This window comes from Scatophagus argus, chromosome 8 (assembly GCF_020382885.2).
Source record: "Scatophagus argus isolate fScaArg1 chromosome 8, fScaArg1.pri, whole genome shotgun sequence".
NCBI classification, from domain to species: domain Eukaryota; kingdom Metazoa; phylum Chordata; class Actinopteri; family Scatophagidae; genus Scatophagus; species Scatophagus argus.
Window position 1 is genome coordinate 5,228,912 of NC_058500.1, and position 21,613 is coordinate 5,250,524.

The 21,613-nt window shown below is 43.2% G+C and overlaps 3 protein-coding genes across 5 annotated transcripts; all 3 read right to left on the minus strand.

Annotated features, from left to right (window-relative positions):
• Positions 1–4,005: 4,005 nt before the first annotated feature.
• Positions 4,006–9,436, minus strand: slc52a3 (solute carrier family 52 member 3). Its single transcript, XM_046396672.1, has 4 exons — positions 9,079–9,436; positions 6,868–7,946; positions 5,277–5,400; positions 4,006–4,979 (listed from the first exon to the last, which is right to left on the minus strand). Exons 2-4 carry the CDS (start codon positions 7,869–7,871, stop codon positions 4,767–4,769), a joined length of 1,341 nt encoding a protein of 446 aa, XP_046252628.1. The 5' UTR covers positions 7,872–7,946; positions 9,079–9,436; the 3' UTR covers positions 4,006–4,766.
• A 1,298-nt stretch (positions 9,437–10,734) lies between these two features.
• Positions 10,735–14,529, minus strand: LOC124062810 (ubiquitin-conjugating enzyme E2 variant 1-like). Of its 3 annotated transcripts, none has more exons than XM_046395783.1 (4): positions 14,380–14,528; positions 13,245–13,393; positions 12,440–12,565; positions 10,735–11,801 (listed from the first exon to the last, which is right to left on the minus strand). In XM_046395783.1, the coding sequence occupies exons 1-4, from the start codon at positions 14,510–14,512 to the stop codon at positions 11,655–11,657; spliced, it is 555 nt and encodes a 184-aa protein (XP_046251739.1). In that variant the 5' UTR covers positions 14,513–14,528; the 3' UTR covers positions 10,735–11,654. The 3 variants fall into 3 exon arrangements, with proteins under 3 accessions (XP_046251739.1, XP_046251740.1, XP_046251741.1); XM_046395784.1 differs by lacking the exon at positions 14,380–14,528 and adding an exon at positions 14,212–14,360; XM_046395785.1 differs by lacking the exon at positions 12,440–12,565 and having other exon boundaries at positions 14,380–14,529.
• Positions 14,530–15,688: 1,159 nt separating this feature from the next.
• Positions 15,689–21,589, minus strand: peds1 (plasmanylethanolamine desaturase 1). The gene is made up of 6 exons (XM_046395779.1): positions 21,299–21,589; positions 20,172–20,291; positions 19,939–20,030; positions 19,688–19,832; positions 19,382–19,594; positions 15,689–19,252 (listed from the first exon to the last, which is right to left on the minus strand). The coding sequence occupies exons 1-6, from the start codon at positions 21,432–21,434 to the stop codon at positions 19,131–19,133; spliced, it is 828 nt and encodes a 275-aa protein (XP_046251735.1). The 5' UTR covers positions 21,435–21,589; the 3' UTR covers positions 15,689–19,130.
• Positions 21,590–21,613: the final 24 nt, after the last annotated feature.

Here is a 21,613-nt window from a genome sequence, read left to right on the forward strand (position 1 = left end):
AATAAATAAACAGCTGGTTACTGATAAGTTCTGTGCAAGTCATGTTAACGTAACATGTGATGATAAGCCAGCGTTGTGTTCAAATTTTTTTCCTGTTTCTTCTCTCTACGTGACCGAAAGCAAAATCATTTTTTTGCTGATTTGAGTAAGACAGTCAAATATTTGTAGAACTGTGAGACTGAAGACATTAAACTTTAAGCCATTTCTCTCTCAGACTTACTTTCAGTGAGTCTCCTCTGTGGGTGTCTGAACGAACTCCTGTTGTACAAACACCGATTTTAATCGTTTGTTGGCAGGTGTCTGTTCATGTTAACTGCCATTTGTGGACCACTTAAGTGAAGGGAGAAAACAGAAAAATGTAACTCTCGATACAGTAAATTCAAACAACACCTCCACACTCGTATCCAAATTCTCCTAAATGTCTGAGTCACACCATCTCATCAGATATTTGCCTGTACAACAAGCAACACGGAATGAATTAATGATTGTGAGAAGATTAATGTTACCTGCCAGAAACAGGTGAATGTTTGACTAGTAGTCACGCTGCACCGAGATAACAAAGCATGAGACAGGCAAAAAAAAAACCACATCACCACAACACACACACCGAATCACATGTTCGCTAAAAGCTCGACTGACATGTTTCAACACAGTCTCCACCTGGCTGTGAGTGATCCCCGTGTCATGTCTCCCCACAAAGCCTCTGCGGCGTAGCTCAGACAAGCAACCCCACCACCCCTGGATTCAAACATGGACCAACAGGGTCTCCCCTTGATCCCCTTTTCTCTCCTCTTGCTTTAGTAAACACGATAATAGCAGTGCAGTGTTCGTGTGGGCTCCATGTTAACACTGTGGCTGTCAGAGGCCATCATGCCCCTTCAAAGGATGATGGCTCTCTAAAGTGGGCTCTCTCGGTAGCAGCCATTTTCCACTTGACTGGCCCCACACACACTAGGGGGACTGGTAGCCCCTAGCAGCTGGGCTAGACTGGTCACTGGGGGGGAGAGAGAGATGAATGGACTGGATATAAGGGGAGGGGGGGCTAATGGCAAGACGGGAAGGGCGTCTGTATGCATCAAGAGGTGTGTTTTGTGTTTTTGTCCTGAAATGCTCCCTTTATTTTACCCTCCAAAACACTTGGAGGTACTGCTCAGGTGTGTTTACCTGTTCAGTGGTACCTTTCATCAAATACAAAACTGAGACATTTTGCTGTGAAAACCTGGCAAAATCTCCTGCACTCCTTGACGAGAAGCCGACTGCCAGTATCTCATCAAGAAGAGGGACAAAAGCCCACTGATATGTTATGATATGAATGATAAATCAGCGGCTGTCTGTTTGCTCGGCCGTGTGGGCTTTGTGTCAACACTTTGGGTCCAGTCAGGTCTCACTTGGGACAAGACGGGGAGAGCAGGATGCATTTTCATAAATCATTTCTTGACATCACATCAAGGTTATGTGGTTGGCAGTCTGTAGCCTGTAAATTGCCTTTGCATTGACTATGCAAAGGAGCTCCACTGGGATTTAAGAAGTTCAGTAGCTATTTATGGCTGGAAAATTAGGATGACCTTTTCCCAAACTGTGATAATGGTGCCTTTAATATAAACCAGTTCACCACAGTGAAATGTCTTTTCATATAGCGGAAAGATACACCATTTATGCAGAAGCTACATGCATACAGACAAGCTAGCTTTTGTTACCCATCCATGGTGTACTGTCTCTCTGCTACCCTGAGAGTGGAGGTAATAATTAGCTCACTACAGCAGGGTAACAAGTTAGCACCCCCATCCTGCTGTGCGGCTCTGTAATTGGTCCCCTCATGTGGCACAGTCGGGCCCCAGAACAAAGGGTTCCCAGAGGGGGAATCTAAGCTGACCCATGCTGAACCCTGCACAACAATGACAGGCAGGAAGCATTTACATATGCTGACAGACTTGTCTCTTCCTAGGGTGGAGTGCTAGGCACTTCATTAAAGCAACATCAATACCTGCTGATAGAAAACGAGGAGTGGGCCCATGTGCATCACTGTCTGCTCCGAGACACCACAGTGAAATGACATGAGGCTGTCACATCCAATTTCAAATAAATGGACAGCATTTATTAAATGGGGTGTGTGTGGAAATTGATGGGAGAGATGCTGTCTGAGTCGTGCCTGTCTGTGAATCGTCTGCATGCATCAGCAATTGGTTTACCCACAAGCTGTTCACCTGAACATCAGCTGCCAAAATCTGTCGCCCTGCGGGTTTGCCCAAGCAAATTTCCACTCTTTCTGAGTTGTGTTTTGTTATTTTTTGCAAATGAAAAAAGACAATCTACCTTCCTTGTGCTGTTACATTTTGGCAAATGTTAACACGCTGCCAGGTGAACCCCCACGTTCGCGCCTCGAAACGGGAAGATCGTGCAAAGTCAGGCACAGTTGACGTATCTGTCGATTCAGCAGGCGTGCAGATGGGTTCATTCATTCATTGCATCATGGTACTGTGAATTCATTCTCTTATCCCGTTAAAGGAAGGGTAAATCCTCCTTCCATTTGACACGCTGCTCATTTAGCTGAGAGACACAGTTGTTGGGAGGTGGAGGGAGGGGTGCTGTGGTGGTGCTGGGGCCTCTTTGGGAGGTGTCGTCCTGAGCAGATGGACCTCTCTGTGGCGTAGTAAGTGGAGTCTTCACATGGCAGAGGAGACTGCAGGATCTCACAGGACCGGGACACAGAATCCAGGTGGCCACAGCCCCTCCTGACCAGCTGGAGGAGCGATGGGACCATCTGACACTCGCAGGAAAATGATACACTTTTCTTTCCTGCTTTGTTTTGTCTCAACACAAAAGCCCCAAGCCAATCAAGGAATTTAGCTAATGAAGCTTAGAGAAAATCCTTTTGATTACATTTAAATACTCAAGGTCATGTTAGCAACAGGAGAGCAGCATTTACATGCAGTCTTCAGGTGAACGCTGCTAGCTTATGACCACGCTCATTTTCTTTTTTTATCCCAAGACAAAAACAATACATCTGATGTGTTGTTTGAGGTGATTAAGATTTCATTTAAACTCATCCTGCATCAACAACCGACTGAAGTGATTTCCTTGCGGCTTACACAATGCTGCAATGTACATTCAACAAATCCAAGTGAGAAAGTCCCATCTGTGCTTCTCCTCCACTGATCCTGGGCCCTGGAGGCTACATAGGGCTAATTGTGGCCCCATTTTCCCTTCCTTATCTTTTTGTTTTTACTCAGTGTCGGGGTCAGGGAAGCTCCCAAGTGACCAGCGGCAGGAGCAACAACCATCGGCCCCCACTGAGCATCAGTAATTAGAGCCCTCCTCCTCCTCCTCCTCCAGGCGGGGGAACCTCTCGCTCTTCATCTGAAGGGCAAGGGGGCAGAGAGGAGGAACAGCTGCTGATGGGAAACCACTCTGCAGTGGATGACCAGCATCCCTCCGTCCTCCTCAGAGGATGTGCAGCAGCATCTTTGATAGGGATGATGGGGAGTTGGACCAGACATATTATAGATCATTGTCTGTCTAGTTTCTCATGGCTGTTTATCTTGTCTCTGCCTTTTTGATATCACCATTTCCATGACTAATTCAGCCTGTAGCCTTTTTCATGGGAGCAGTAAATTACAATAAGTAGGCAGTAACATTAGCATTGCTTTTAATAAATACTACATTTGTAAAGCTTATAATGGTAATTTAAAGTACAAATTAAACTCTGCCAGATTATATAATTGTGTGTTTTCAGGGGTGGTGATAAAATATTAGGTGCAGTGGTGGGATAAGTACTCATGAGTATCAATCCAGCAATATAAATACATTCCAGTACAAATAAAAGTCCTGCATTCAAAATCCACAGAGTATCATCATCAGTAAAATAAACACATCACAAATAAAAATCCTTTCTACTTTATGCAGAAAAAAATCTAACCTGTTGTTTTCACTGAGCTGGAGCAGGTAGCTTAACAGTAAGTGTAGCAGTCCATGTCCCAACTGTATGCCATATTCACAGGAGTGAAATGCGTCAACAAGCTCTTTTTATTAGCTTTTCATTTTATACATGTATGTTTAGACTTAAATTAAAGCATTCCATATAGTATGTGCATAAACATCAGCATTAAGTATTCAGTTTACATGTGCAAAATCAGTTTCATTTCCTTGATTTTTTTTTTTTCCATGTACGCAGTATGAATGTGAAATGCTTGCGGTGTGAAATGACAGGTTTTAATAGAGCAAAGCGTGCTTGCGCCATCTAGTGGGCAAAAATGGGGTGACAGTTTCAAGCAAAGCAACTGCATGAGAATCAAGAGAGCTAAGCTGCATCAGCAGTTTTGAACTTCTTATATTTAATATTTACACAACTTAATAGCTCTTCTTAGCATAGTGTATTAAACAGCTTTGATACAAACACTGAAGTGCAAACATGACTCAAAAATCATAAAGCTGCAAAGGAAAGAAAATAAATGCAAAAACTTCACTTTTTTTAACCAAAGGCTGAAGGATCGCAGACTGTTGGTCCTGCAGAAGAACCTCAAAGGAACACATTTTGTGAAATATGCTCATTTGCTTTTTTGCTGAGACTTAGCAGAGAAGATTGATACCACTCACGTCTTAATATGAAGTTAGAGCTAGCAGCCGGTTAGTTTAGCTTAGCATAAAGACCAGAAGGTTAGCCTGGCTCTGTCCACAATCAGCACCATACTTTACATACAGACATGACACTTTATTTTTTCATCTAATTTAAACTGTGTAAGCTGCACGCTTCCATTTCCGATCAGCCACTATAAGGGACATTTAGTGTTGCACAAGTCTCCTGACTTAAACAGTTGGTAGACGTTAACCAGCGGGAACATGGTGACCGAGCCAATCAGTGAGCCCATCTGTGATGCAGCTCCACACCAGACCAGGGCGCTGTGGCTCCGGTCTCTCAGGATTACACCGACCATTACTTTGACATAAGTTAGCGTCCCCGTGAAGAAGAGCCATGAGAGCACCTGTTGAAGGCAAAAGAACAAAGTGGGCTCAGCAGATCACCTGAGGGATAGTTTGGGGAAGTTTAATATCATTTGTGTGGGGAAAACGAATCAGGATTTCACACATCATTATTTGCAGATGTTCAGCTACATGGCAACTGTCCAAATATGTTACCTCAACCTCAGTCATGAGAGAAAGCAGAGTTGCTCAATATCTTTGTTAAGGAGGAGCTGACCTTTGCCACTTGCATTTCCCTGATAAAGCCAGTGAGAAATGTTTTCTCCATCTCTTTCACAATATGTTTGCGTTTCACTTACAATGATCGTCTCTCCCACCACAGACCCTTGAAGCAAAGGACACGGACTCAGAGCCGCCATAGCCATGTTATAGCTGCCAAATCCTGTCCCCAGCACCATCAGCACACCAAGAAAGACCAGAGACCTGAAAACGAGAGGAATTCATTTTCCTTATTTGTAAGAATCCACTGAAACATGAACCCCCTCCCCAAGTTTGACTTTTTTTTATCATCGTGATCACTTCAGGTTAAAAAATAAGCAATCTGAAGAATAGGTTCCCTCTTCTCAGGTCCTCATTTAAACTTGAAGGCAGGTTGTGCTTGCTTTAATTGTCCCTCATTTTCTTACTCGCCATTAAAATAATCATTTTCCCATGAACTTCCAAAGCAAGTGATGGGAGACAAAATCCACAGCCCTCGTTCTGCACACAATACATTCAAGACAGACAGGCCTAAAGGCTTCAGTAATTAAAATGGATCTTGTCAACCTCCGTAGCCTGTGCTTCTACATATTTCTGTATCATGATGTAGTTAAATATTATTTACACCTTACACGATTCAAAGTTTTAATATATTAATTGTTTTATGCATTCATCATAAGTTTTTGTTTTCTTCAGTCAAGTGGAAAAACTACAAAGTCACATTGTAATCATATTCAGTGAAGTGTGCACCCCAAGTGGACTCTCTGGAGGTCTGCTCAAGGCCTCTTGTTGACTGGATGAAATGTGGGCGTGGAGAGCCCTCAGCATGCAAAGTCTGCAAGGGAAGTGAAGTCAAACCTGTTGAAGCCTGAACTGAAGTCATGACATCACTTCCTGTGTGACCTGTGTTCCACTAACCTCTGTAACTCGTTCAGCATTGCTTTGCTCAGCCTTTCTGGGAAAAAAAACAAAACCAAAAACAGGATCCACTGCAGCACTGACCATTAGAAACTGACCCTGTGTGACACTGAAGTTCAGTTATTATAGAAAACTATAGCTCCCATGAAACTGCTACATACTGAACCCCAGTGTCCCACCACTCCTCTTTATCCTGCTCTTATTACAGTCTTGACTCGCTCATGGACTTACTGCTTCAATGAACCCGTGGTGTTTTACTCATGAAGGCACTGGACTTACAGCTGATGGTGTTAAATGCCACTAAATCCAGAAATATTAAATAAACAATAACATTATATTCTCCCTAGATTTAAGTTATTAGCATGGTTACATATATACGCAGGTTTTAAATGAGGTTTCGTTACTTCGGGAACAGAACCCGTAAGCTCAATTATATTAGCTTCAGATAATCTTTCGGGTATATTTCTCGATCGAGGGCTGTGGGTTTTGCTCTGTCTGGATCCAGACGTTCGAATCTGCCGAGTTGGCTGATTCTGACTGTGAAAAGAATGAATAAAAGTTGTAATGAGTTGAAAATTAAGTAAGATTTTTCTCCCTTGTCACTTACATTGGAAAGGCATTGGGAAAAGTTTTCTTAACGGCCAGCATGAACAGGAAGACCAATTAATGCAAGTAAAATCTGTTTCAGAATTCACATGGGCACCCGGCGACGGTTGAAAAATTGTGACCCTGCCTTTTGATGGAAAATCTAAATTCATATAACTGCATTTTTACCTGTTTTGGAAGAACATTGCAATGGTGCAAGCCACCGGGTTGGCCACCGACGACAGAGCAGCAGAGAGGTGATAGGCCAGGTTACCGTAGGGCATACAGGAGTACGTCTGCACAGAAGGCAGCAGCCCGTTGGTTGTAGCATTGACACACACCACCAGAAAGTAGATGAAGGTCAGCTGGTACATGGTGTGTTTGGGGCTGGCCAGCAGATGTCTGCTCTTGGCTGCCCCCTCATCCTGGCATTTCACACCCTCTCCATCAGTCTCTGCTCCAGGGTTCTCCAGGCCGGAGCTGACAGATGCCGCAGTGTCTGGCACAAGATTTTCAGTGGCCAGCTCGTATATCCGAGGAAGCCTGTTCAGTGCAAAAAAGGCAGCCAGGCTTATGCACGTCATAGCTGCTAAGAAGAAGAAAAACACCTCAGTGGAGAAGTTGGGAGGAAGATACACTGTGTGTGATGCCGCGCTCCCACCCGTGTGGTTTCCTGCAGTGTCAGAGGAGTTGACACATTTGGCAATACCCACACCTTGTGCCAGAGCGACTATACCAGGAATGAAGCCACTTAGCCCCTCTCCAATAAAGTATGTGGTGACGTATTTTGCAGGCAGTTGCATCATGAAAGGCAGGAAGGTAACTGAGGAGGTGCAGTCCACCAGAGAGAGGAAGAAGGTGAGGATGAAGAAAGCAGTGCTGTGCGATTCCCCAGCCACTATCGTTGTCTTGTCCCACAAGAAGGCGAGCAGGATGCAGGAGAGGACGCCGACGGAGAGGATGGGGTAAATGACAAAGTGCTCCTTCAGGCGACCCGGGCACACTTTGTGCATGACGGTGACCAGCAGAGGTCCGAGGTTGGCCAGCTGGATGATGACTGTCAGGTAGGAGGGGAGCTCCCAGCCCTCCGGCAGAGTGTTGACGATGAGCGGCAGTTGTACCCACAGACCGTTCACTGCCACCCAAGAGCCCAGGCCAAAGGCACAGGCCAGCAGGTGGACCAGCAGAGCCATACTGCAGCTGGACTGCAGTCTGAAGAAGAAGAAGATGTTGACTCCCCAAATGGTCCCTCCTCTGCTGTGTTATACCTGGAACAAAAAGTATATATTGTCCCAAAATAAGATGTTGTGAGGTTTGAAATGATATACTTTGAGGAATTTCTTGTAAAATAGTTTTATTGTGGAAGGAGAACTTTAGACACTGAGCTATGGTCTGATGTGGTTTGATTAAAACTCGTGCCAACGGTAGACCAAGTACTACTACTTGAAAATTCTCAATTTCAAGTAAAAGTTCTGTTTGCAAAATCTTACTTACTTAAAAGTACATAAATATTATCGGGAAAATTTACAAAAAAGTATCAAAGTAAATGTGTTCGCTGTGCAGAAAAATAGATGAATGCTGCATTCATGTCTGAGCATCATTTTATTGTTGCAGCGGGTGGAGCTAATTTAATTTAGCTAATTTTAACTATTTCAACAGTGCATCATAATTTAATACTATATTTTGTGTGTGAAATCTTTGTGTGCGTAACTAGTAACTTCATCTGTCAAATAAAACCACTTCCCTTTCAAATGGAGTGAAGCAGAAATATAAAATAACGTAAATGTTACTCTAAAAATATTGTGGAGGAGGTAAAATGTTCTTTCCACTGCTGCTCAGTGCTGATCCCTTTATACAACAAGCACTCCCAGGCACTCCTGATTATTCATGAGCCCAGTCGAGTTTATTGATCATCATTATCAACCAACTAGTTCAATGTGCTGTAATGTAACAAATCAAGTCAAGGACGAGTGTCTCTCTTCATAGATAAAGCTGGAGTTAAAGCAGTGTCATTGTTCTTCACACACACACACACACACACACACAGAGTTTGCCCTCGTGTCAAGCAGCTGATACAATTTTCACATCCCTTTTACTCATTTTGGAGGAATCAAACCACATGAGCCTCAGTGTGCTGACTGACTGTCCGTTTGCACGCCTGTAGCTTTCACACTGATCTCATGACAAAACAAGTCCAGATGTGTAAATCCTCACGATGTATGTGCATGTTGGTGAGAGAAAACAGTGTCACACCTTTAAATAACCACTCGAGTTCTCAGAAACAAAGTTATGGCCTGACTCTCGTGTCTGAGAGGAACAGAAAATGCAGTGTTTGCAAGACCCTCCCGACTAATACCACAAGCAAACAAGCTGCCTTTCAGACAGTGGAAATGTACTCACAAGTTCGTTCAGTCCCTGGAGGCGTTGAATAAGACTTGCTGTCATCTTACATAGAGTTTAGTGGCAGACCTGCTTTGGCTGTTCTCGCTGATGGGAACCACATGGCTTCTGGGTAGGTCAGAGTCCAGTCCAGCTGTGGATCAGCTCGGGTTAATAACAGAGAGGAAGTGTCTGCATCCACCGAGCTGGTGGATTCATTGAAGCCCCCTTTTAATCAGGTCAGGTCAAAGATGAAGCCCTTCGAGCCGCCTTTGATGTTTCGGCTCACCTATGTTTGCCTGCTCCAGCAGAAAAACAAAATGTGCTGCAGTAGTTGTTTCTGACTGTCCAGGCCTGCACCGCCCCCTGCTGGCCTCGGGTGCAAGATGCAGCGTGTGTTATAACTGGGTTGTAAAGGTCCACTCATTGTTGACACTGGGAAGCAAGCAGCAGCCACTTGTGCATTCGTTTTCAGTTACAAGACACCACCGTCCTCATGCTAAAGCTCACACACACCCTGCCTCTTGAGAAGTGGTGGAACCGAGCCGAACGGACTGGAGAGGCGCAGACATTTTTACCAAACTGCAGCAGTATGATTAATAACATGAACGGTGGCTCCGTGTACCAGTAAACCAGCATGAGCAGGGGTCTTTGTGCTCAATATCTGGTCAAGCAGACAGGTGTTAATGTTGGTCTCACAGCTAAGTTCACTGTCGGGCTTTTCATTTTGGTTGTGCTTGAGGCTTGGAGCACTTGAGATGTACATTTGGGACCTTTTCCCCCTACCATCTCCCCACCTACCTAACCAGTTTTCTTGCCTGTGGACTTCAGGTTAACCTAAAGACTTAAGTTGTATCTAAAGGAAGCTGTTTGTTCTGTAATGTCAGCACATATCATTGCGTTACGTTGTTTATATGCAGTCTGTCAATCAGATTACTGCTCTAGTGATTTACAAAATGAGTTTTCAAGAGTGACACAGAATTTGTATGATGGATTTTAGTATCAGTGAAACTCAAAACAGAACAAAGTCTGGTATTCTTCCCCAGATGGATGTCAAAATTGAGGCTGTAGTCAAACATCACATTGAAGTTTCTGACAGAATTTTTGTTTAATTGGAAATCAGTTTTAGAAAGTTTGCAGACATCCAATCTTTTACATCTGTTAAACACTTAATGTGGAAATGCTAGTTTATTCTGGTGACCGAGTTTGTCTCCAAAGTTTAAAAATTGTGTTATAAACAAGCAGAAACTGTGCTGCTGAGCCATTAAAGAGAGGAAAAACTTAAATGAAACTGAAATAGTATTATGATGTAGGCATTTTCTTTCTTGTTTCTTCTGTTTCTTGGCCAGGCCAGTCACTGTGCATATTAAATAAGATACAACAGGCTAATTAAAGAGATTTAGATTATTTTATTTCCAATCTTAAAGCTAAGCTAAGCTAAAGCACATGCTGGCTCTGGCATCATGTATCGTTTAGGACACGAGAGTGGTATCAGTCTTCTCACTCTAATCATATATGCTGGACTACGCCTTTGAGTGGCCTGTGGTGCTCCTGCTCAGTCCGTTAGGGGTCGTTTAAGAGCAGACGTCAAACAGATAAATGCTGTAAAGAAGACGAGAAATGCTCCATGTAAACTTTCACGAGCACAAACACGCAGTGATCCACGACACAAATGCATGAGAAGCATAAGTAACGGTTTATGAAAGAAGTGGAGAAAAAATAAAACAAATTGTCACATGAAGTAGCAAAGACAGTTTCACAAGTCAGATAATTCCCCTTACGTTACACAGGACCAAGAGAGGTAGCTGATTTCATTTACACTTTCCAAGCATGGTTTCACTGGGACTTCTGCATACCTAACAGTAGATTTGTGTACTATGTATACTAAGATCAGATACAGTGGTATAGAGACTGTACACAACGTTCACTTTAAACTATTCTGACATAGAAGGCGGGAGGAAAAAGCCACGTGTGAGTATGGTGACCGCTTGCTGAGCTGCAGTCGTACATTTTACTACAGAACTGCTTGGGGGGAGGGAGGTTACATGTGGAAGCCCATGTTTACACACACACTTGAGAAAATATTTCATCAGATGAGACATACTTCATATGTTAAATGCGTTGTGGGTACAGGGTTTTCATACATCACCTCGAAAGGTCAACTAACAGCAGCGGCGTTCCATCGACTATGTGCGATTACTTTAGGAGGCTGTATTAAATGTTACAAAAACACAACACACAAAGAGGTACACTCAATAGGATTATTTATGTTATTGTACATCTGCATTTTTTTAACAAATAATAATAATAATAATACTCAAAGATTAATAACATGTATAGTATTTAAATGATCAGATCTGGTGTGGACTGAGGACTCCACCTGCCTCGTCACATCGAGTCCACCCAGAGCTCCAGTGATGAGAGGGGGGAGGGGAGGCAGTCAATACCTGGAATGACCTTCATAAACCCTCAATATGTGTATGTATGTATCTGTTACTGTATACCGAGTCTTCTGTGCCGGCTGGCGGTGGAATGTCACATGGTGCAGGATGGGGTTAAAGAAATAAGAGCAAAGCGGAAAAGTTCTTTGAGGGGGTTCAGTTGGTGTAGATCTGGCCCTCGGGCGGCTGAGGAAGCTTCATGTTTTCCTTGCACGTCATGAGTCGTCGCAGCTCCAGCAGCACCATCTGGATGCTGTAGGAGTTCTGCCACTTGGCCAGCGGCGTCACCGCGTGCATGTCAACCTGCAGGACACAACACAAGCAAGCGAGGATGGATGTGATGCTACACCTTAAACCTTATGAAGCTCATAATGTTGGGTGTTTTTTAAAGAACAATTTGCATTCAGAAACATCCTATCTTAGCTTTTACCTTTCTAAGTGACCCAAAGGTTAGAAGTTGGATTTTAAGATATTTTATGACATCAGAGGATCTCGGGTGACTTCTCTTATTTTCACGCAAGGTTTCACATTGGCTGTTTGGTTTGTGTGTTTAGTCGGTTTTAAAACTTTACTTTTGCTTCAGTCAGTGGTCTGTCCGCATTAAATTGTAAACACAATGTGAAAATGGAGAGAGGACGCCACTCATAAAGAGGTAAAGAAATGTGCCTCTTCTTTACTGCCACCCTAAGGAGAACCGTGCTTGTAATCATGTTGGCCTTGCACAATATTTGTCAACACAAGCGATTAATTTGGGGTTTGGACAAATTTTGATATTACAAAATATACACGAGCCAAATCCCTTCTTCAGATGTTGTCATCAGTGTTGCAAGGAAAGGATCAAGAGCATTAGCATCGATTTCAAAAGACTGCCGACAGCTGAGGCATCCGCATTTGGGTTATCAAACTAGAGTTACAACAGCAGGTCTAGAAGATTTACATACCACACCGCTGGAGGTGTGCACGCCATTCAAGTTTATCTTTGTCACAAATCTGACATACGGTGGCAGCTCCGGGTATTCTGGCCCACATTCAACCTTCAGATTGTACATCCTGTTTTCATAGCTGGTCTGTGGACAGCACATTAAACATCAACAAACAAGCAAAGCAGTCAGAATCCTTAAAGCAACATTACAGTACAGTATGTCAAACAGATTCATTCATTCATTCCCAACAGAAGGCCACAGGTTAATGTGTGTTATTATTGTTAACAGTAACACACATTAACCCTCCCATGACTGTAAATTTCTCCTACATTTCCCCTAAACTAGTCTGACATACACGAACATCCACAGTCCTGTGAGGTACTGAGTTGTAATCCCATGATGTGCTTTACTACCTGCTGCTTCTTGTCATTTTGTAATGTTATGTGATATTTGATCATCACAAAGGCGTTTCAGTGCGCTGCTGCCCAAAATTCAACAACGGCTAAAAATTATTTATTACACTTGGTCCGTTTGCATCTGCCTTTAGATTTAGTTTACTTAGCTGATGTGCTGAAGAACTGGTGCAAAAGCTAGTGGTTTTGTCTCGTTTCACACAGATTAAACCAATAAAAAAATGTGTGAAAAGTTGTCCAGGAGGAAATGTGTATAATGGTGATTAGTGATTGATCCTTATACACTGACATGACAGGCTGCACAGATCCAACCTGACACCATCTGGTTCCATGAGTCTGTTAACCTCTTGGCCACTTTAAAGCTTATTGCACAATCTCCTCTGAAGTGCTAAGAAAATGGCACCACTCACCCTTGGAGGGCCAAGAATCACCCCCCTCCAGCGGGTTAAGGTCATGTCCTCGTCATCCTCCAGACCCCAGCTCACGGTCCCATCTCCCACACCTTTCTGTCCTTCCTCCAGCTCCTCCAAGAGCCGGAAATTGCGGGGAACTTTAACGCCTGTTTGTGGACAAACACACCGAAGCCAGTTATTCGTACACACACACACACACACATTTCCGGCACAACAAGTGGATTGAGGTATCACCAAGCTTACCACACTGTCAATTTGCAATAGCTTCAGACAGAGCAGTGACTTTGCGGTTATAAAGGTGTGGGCTGGTCGTGGCGTGACTCATTCAGACACACACACACACACACACACACACACAACATGACAGGAAAAAAGGGCCGCCTTAGCACCTGGCTCCGACGATGCTGCATCATCTGTCCTCTGCAGTGGGACCTGATGGTGTCGCACCGTCAACTGAGCGATGCGAAACAAACAGTCACACCGCCGGATGCTGCGGTAGTTTAGCTTGGATCACCCGCAGCTTCCAGCTTCAGTCTCAGAAAACGTACAGTCATTGTTGACGTTTAACAGTCTTAAGCTTGGCCAGGCACGAAAGCTCAATGTTGATGCATCAATGTCTAAGGTTAATGACAACATTTAACGGTAAGAAGCCGCTTTGTGACGCGCCAGTTTTCAGTCAATAAACAGTTTTATGTCGCAACAAAAGCACCTAACGTTGATACCCTGACTTAAAGGTGGCGATGCTGTGGTTCACCAGCGTCGGCGGAACACACAATTAACACGAGAAATTGCGTTAATACATGAAAGGCAACACGTTGCGCAACGTTAAGCAAGCAGACGACTGGTGTTAAATGATTACAAGGCTATTAGACAACACGAATTTCCATTGCCGTAGTCACGCTGCATCTCGTTGTCCTTCTAACTTAAGTTACCGTAGCTTAAGGTTAGCTATAGCATCGCTTCCCATTCATTCTCTTTGGGAGCTCCAGCTTTGCGTTAGCTTTCCACATAGCAGTTGCGTCTGCAGACAGTCAGCCTCGGTATGGAGTTTGATAGCTACATCATGAAAATTCACTGCACCGATCATTCAACGACCGCTTCTCATGGAGATTTATTTCCCTCGAACATTTACCTGATGGGGCGGCGACCGCCATCTTGTCGCTACACAGCAGGAACGCGCACGTAGACTGGCCATTGTGACCAACGGTGCGTGCACGAGACAGGCAGAGCGTCGCTTCCTTTGTTGTGCTGCCGGCCATGGACATGCAAATTTATACTATATAGACAAAAGTATTGGGACTCCTGACCATTACATCAACAGGGACGTTAATGGCATCGCATTTCAAGTACATGGACATTAATACGGAGTCAGTGCCCCTTATAACAGCTTCCACTCTCCTGGGAAGGCTTTCCACAAGATTTTGAAAAGTGAGAATTGTGGGAATTTGTGCCCATTCATGCAGTAGAGCATTTGTGAGGTCACACACTGATGTTGGACCAAAAGGCCTGGCTCACAATCTCCGTTCCAGTTCATCCCCAAAGGTGTTGGATGGGGTTGAGGTCAGGACTCTGTGTGGGCCAGTCAAGTTCTTCCATACCAAACTCATCCAACCATGTCTTTATGGAGCTTTGCTTTGTGCACTGGGTCAGACAGTCATGCTGGAATTGAAAAGGGCCTTCACCAAACTGTTGCCACAAAGCTGGAAGCATAGCATTGTCCAAAATGTCTTGGTATGCCGAAGCATTAAGATTTCCCTTCATTGGAAGTCAGGGGCCGAGTCCAAACCTTAAAAACAGCCCCATACAACACTTGAATTCAATAAAAAAAAGAGCTCTGTCCCAATACCTTTGTCCATACATAGTATTTCTATATCCACGCTGTTGGCAACATAAATTATTTAGCTATGGAAAAGCAGAACTAAAATAGTGCAGCACAATGATTCAAGTTGTGTTTGTTGTGCAGTTTGTATGTAATGTACACCAAACAAAAGTACATAAATGAGCCTGTGTGTCAACAACGGTGTGAAAGTGTATAGATTAGTCGCAAATGTGTACTAAGTGTTGATTACTGAAAAAATGGCAAACACAAAGTTGGGGGGATGCAGAGCTTGCTGAAATAAGCCTGAATGATGCTGGCTTCCAAACAGGTGCCAGAGCATTAACACATTTTAAGGCTTTTTCACAGCAGACATTTTGACATTTTACTGCAAAAATCAAAGAGAAAGTGTTGCCAATAGCATTTAGGATGGCCTGCACATTTTCTTTTCTTCATGTCAAAAAGTATTCCTTGATAAAAACACATATGATCCTCTGCTGTGATTTCATACTCCTGAAAAGATAGTGAAATTATGCAGGCAGAGGGAAAGATCAATACAATATCAGTTTTATTACAGCTACATTTTTAAAGTAACAGAAGAAAGACATTTATAGGAGAAAAGAGGTAGTGTAATTATCAACTGTTTATTCAGCTTATTTATAAATACAGTTTAATATATACAATGTTAGTCTCCCAAATTGAAGACAACAAAAAGGCATCAAGGCATTATTCTGATATCTAAAACTCCATCACCACCAGCATATATAACCCACTACAACATCCATATGGGTCCTGCCTCAGAAGAAGTGAGAGGCAAGTGAATTTATATTCAGTCAATAAATCGTCCCATATCGCTGGCAAGATTTACAGTAAATCAATCGTGGGGGAGGATAAGGCAATTCAATAATAAATCCAAGGATCATTACAGAAGTGATTTCAACACACCATGTCAAACATACCAACGACTAGTGCCCAAACCACTTACCAATGACTTCATTTGCTTTCACAAAAAAATGTTTTCACTGGGAAAATATTTAGTTTACCACACATCGTCACAAAATACCCTTCAAAGTCACTGATGAAAGTCCCACCTAAATAACAGGAGGCCAAGTTAACTGCACTGATACATGGCTACAACAGAACCTACAATGTGTTTAAAATCATTTGGCTTCTTTGGCCAACAGAATCTGATGGAAATGAATGATCTTAACAACTTTTATCTACTTAATAATGTCCTGAACTAATGGAGGGTGTGTTTTTTTTCCCCTCTTTCCACAAAGTTATATTCAACTACTTTAATAACTCTAACCACAATCCTGAGATCATCTGGAGAACGACAAAGAAAAACAGGTCAATGTATATTAGATTGACACTCGCAACCAGACTCCAACCCAGACTCCAACTATGACAGCCAAAAAGAGCAATTATAGAAAGGCTGTCTCAAAGCAAACATTATTTATGGCATGGATTCCACGTGAGCTCACCACAGATTTTTAAAGGTTATTAGTTTTGTCACTAATTTTGGCTTGTCACATCTAGTATTTTTATCCTTAGCTATAATCATATTTCGGATGGTTCACAAAAACACAAAACGTCCTTAAAATTGTCATGACTTCTATATTGTCACAAAAAGCAACTCACTGAAGCGCTGAAACATCCAGTACTAGAGCCAATGCCAGAGCTGGTATTTAGTAAAGAAACTGTCTGTCAAAGTTCAGATGGGTTCCCAGACAATATTTTGTCTGATGCTGATCAAAAAGAAGAGGAGTCGAGCTCCTAAAGCAAGATTTTAACTTTGACGCGGTGACACGTGACAGCATCATTAACCAGCATTATACATTACACTACCACAAAACTGCTGCTCACAATACTCTACAAGCACTACGCAACCTGCAGTGTACTTCTGCTGCTGACCTATGGTGAATCGTTTTATATAATCAAGTACGAAGGATTCAAAAACTGGAATATTCGATAATACAAAACAGAATTTTGGTTTAAAATTTGATCACTATCATTTAACACCACACGCAACTCGGCCTTTCAGCTGGTTCACCTGAAGCTTAGCTCCATCCACTCAGACCCGAAAACCTTTACCAGGGTTTCCTCGGAATGAGGTGAACATTTTGGTAGTACAAACCTGGGTCCTCCTTTGAAAGCAGAACAGTTAATTTCATCTGGAGCGAGCACGACCCTCCCCGGTCAGTGTCTGCTTTACCCAAACTCAAAGGAGAGCTGGTGACCCACTATATTGCTTGCACAAGCTTACATGTTGTATGCATGCACGCATTCTTACATCTGTGTAAGTGACATCTTAATCGGTAAAAGTAATTTCATCATGCAGTTCATTAAGTAGCTACATTTTTTGAGTTCCAGTTTTCCAACTCAGCAAATCTGTGTAAACAATTAGAAAAAGAAAGGCTTTTTAATCTAATCAGACAAGTTAAGACGTTATAGTTATGGGCCTCTTATTAAACTGCATAGTTATCAGCTGTACAACACATTTACAAATGACTAAAGCATTGAAAAAAAAAACAAACTCTCAACCAACTAATAATATAATCTCATCATAAGAGTGAAGAAATTCCTGGATCGTCAGCCTTCACTGAAGCCCTTGTAACATCACCAACTCTGCTCGTCACAGTTACCAAGACGGTACATGGCGACTACATAACTCACAGGGAATGTTACGCTCTGAAACTGACCCACAGTATAAAAGAATAGAAAAATGTGGGGAGCCATAAATCCCAGAAAAATGGAAATTACCATTGCAACAACACAGAAAAGTGCTGCAAATTTAAAAACAAACAAAAAAAGACACCAGTACTGCATCTGTGGTGTGGAAGGCAGCTTGACAAAACTGCATGTGCCTCCTTCTTGCAGAACTGACTGTTTACCAGGAGTCAAATATGAACCAAATGTGCTTTTCACAGAGGACACATGATGTCTGAAAAGACAACTGATTAGGGCCAGACTGACTCAGCAGAACAAAAGCAGGACACGTGAATTTGCCAAGGTTTTCTAATGGCCTTGCATCAACACTGACTACAGTTACACACATTTCAACATGACTTGGAGTTACTTATTCTCTGTTTTTCCACCACCACCGAAGATACACATGCAGACTGTTTCAAGGGCCGGATAACATTCAGAAAACAACATATCCCAATCCAAGTGCCAGCTCAGGATCTGACAGCAATATGACCAATTTGGCTCGTTTTATTTACTTTATGGTTAGTTTACTTTGAAACCCGTTTTTTGAACTGTGAGTGCTGTCAGTTTGCATGTTGGTGGGAATACTTCAGCTGGTGCTGACTCTTCCACTGTAACTGTAGTCCTTGTCTCAGATTGACAAATCCAAGACTAAACCTAATTCATGAACACATAAATATCCCAAAAGTGTGCACCTGCTCAGAAATGTGCATAAAGGTCATAAATGTAACAGTATTTAACTAATTTGTTCTTAAGCTATCAACATTGGTATCAAGCACGCAAAATCCTATACAGCCTTTACCACATCTTTACCATGGCTGGAACCCAATTTTATCACTTACACATCAAGTAGACGCTTGAAAAGAGATGAACAAAAATAAAATAAAGCAGTGCTAAATATAATGCGACTGATTGACTCTCCAGACAAACAGCTGTGGCTCTGGAGGAGAGAGAAAGGAGTGTTCACTCTTTCAAGTATTCTTTCTTGGGACTGTTTGAGTGTTCTGCTGCGAAAGAGAGATGGTTTAATCTCTTTGGAAAGCCATTTCAAATTCTGTATCTGACCACACCTCTTCAGCAAAAAGCATGTGTAAATCACCTTGTATTTGACACACAAAGAGTTAAGGATATATTGCAATCTGAAATGATGATCTCCATGAGTGAGCAATGAGTATCAATCCATCAAGAGAGCCCTCTTCTTGAAAGAACAGACAAAATGTGCAAGACTTAAAGCTATGGCATCAGACATTGTTCGTTAGTTTTTCTTCCTATGAATTACAGTTTAAGTGAGGCAAAAAAGCGGGATGAGCTGGATGGAACCAGCGTCTTCTGAGGTAGGGTGCAGTTAGCCTGCAGGTTTACTTGACTTTTTGAGCCCATTTGAGGTCGTCCGCCCTGGGCTTCTCTCCAGTCACACCCTGGATAAGATCCTCCAGGTTCCTCCAGAAACCAAGCTTCTCCAGAGGGTAGTTCAGCCAACCTGGAGAGAAAAACAGCTCAGTTACGAATCTGCCTGACTTGCATCCCATAAACAGTGAGACTTTATCTTCAAAACACTGCACACAGGCTGATTTTCATCTATAACCTCCACAAGGAAATGAAGACAAACCCGTGGTGATGCAGAAGTACGTCTCGTGAGGGGAGACGTGATGGATGCGGTGGTGCTTGCGGGGAAGGATGATGTGCCAGTCCTGTAAGAGCACCACCCAGCGAGGCAGGCCGAAGTACGTGTGCGACCACTTGTGAATCTGGTTGGTAAGCGTCACAAAGATGGCCAGTGCAAACAAGTAGCAGTACCAGGGGAAGATATGGTAGATCTCCGCTGCAAAAGGGAAACTGGGTTATTTTGAAGCTTAGAGACCATCTTTTCGAATGGAAGAAAATGTCAGGCTCAGTCTGTCGATGTGCAGCTCACCGGGGGAGAGGGTGAGGAAATTGAAGGCCATGTTTGCTAGAGGGACTATGGTCAGCATGCAGTTGTCACCATTGGTCTCAATGAAATCGTGACGAGTAATGGCTGTGGGGTCAATGTGGTGCTCCCTAAATGGTCGTATAAAGGCCTGCAAGATAGAGCAAACATTCAAGTGGAAATATGCACTGTAAATTCAGTAAAATGTTCCTTTCGAACTCAGATTATTGGGGGGGATTGTCTTGTGGAGATGTTACCTTTCCAAAGATGGGTACATCCACTGATCCCCACGTATCAGCCCCCCAGTGAACCAGTCCTGACGCGAAGTCTGCGGTGAGTATTCCTGCCACTAAAAATGAGCACAAGGAGGAGGGTAACACAGAAAAAGGATGAGAAAACAACCAGCGCTTGTTTGGACTGCATCTTTGAAGAACAAAACTGGCGTTAATACAACGTCAGAACATGAAGGGATTTTTCAGTCCGTGCTTACCAATACTCAGCAGGATATGCCACAAATGCCCCAAATGGAAATTGGCAAGAAGGTGAATGAAGTTGAAGGCCATGAGAGAGAAGCAGAGGACAACACTTATCCATTCTTGACATCTTTTGCCTGGTATGAAAAACAACAGCAAACATATTAGTTTGATGAGATACATGAGCAGCAGTTTATGAAACTTTCCTGATAGGATTATCAAGTCATATTATGTCTCCAGTCCATGGCATCTGAACTTCATGTGATGCCACATGATCCAAACTAAAATCCAAAAGTTAGTACGTTAGCCAGCATAAGTCTTTATCAGCCACCTCCTCTCAACAGTGACATTCAGCGAGAAAACATTCCTTAGCACTTTGCTTGTTATGTGACCGGCAAGCAGCTGGGCCTGAAATACCTGTCAACATTTCACAACTCAAAAAAGCCTGAGATCCTAAAGGCTAAAAGAGCCCATCTGGCAGGCAAAAGTCTGGTCGCCAAACTGTCAAAACCATCACATTGAGATCCACGTAAGGACCTTGGCTGATATGAGGAGCAAGTATTTGTGAAGGCCTTTCACTATGCATTTTCAAGTTCAAAAAGCATGATTGGTGGGTGAGAGAACTGGGAAAGCAGAACAGACCAGATCTCAAAACAATCAAGATCATTAGTTTTTAGGGGGGTTTGATAATACATTTATTCCGTAACACAGTTACAGTCTACGGGGGCCGACTTAGCAACAGCACAGTTATGAAAGGTCACAGCAGCTCCATGGCCAAACGAGGCTTCTGAGCCTGAAGCACAAGCAGTGGATTCTTCTAACCTCGGCCTGATGCTCGAAATGTCAAAGGACAACAGCAACTCAACACAAATCCAGCCAATCTCACATGATTCCTATTGTGTAACAACAACAGAGGGGCTGTGACAAACACAAGTGGGAACTGGCGCTGACTGCTGGCTGTCATTTATCTCTAGCAGGTTAAGGTAAACCGGCGTTTCTCTTAGTGGTTTTTAATTTAGAAAAATTCACTTTGTTACTTGGTAACTACGCTGTGTAAAGCTCGTCGTTAATGTCACGCTACTCCTGGACACTTGAGCCGCGGGTTCAAGCCCGTAAGACGGAGCTGCTGTGCGGATTGACTTACCTGGGGAGTATAAACTGGCCAGTTCTCGGGCACCGGCGTGTTGTGGACCCCATCTGACCGCACCCCGACCCGGTCCCTGCGGCTCTGGGTCTTGTGTTTCCGCTCTACAGCCGTTTTCGTTAACCATTCTCGCCATTTCTCCACTCTGGGCCCAGCCCCTTCAGTCGCTCTACTCACAGCCAGGAACCAACGGAATCATCAACTCCTCAGCCCACACTCAGCGTAACGTTTTCAACCAATAAAGTGCAAGCCGTTGAGCGCAGCGACCAATCACCGGCCTGGAAAATGTTCCACAGTCACTCGAGTGACCAATGA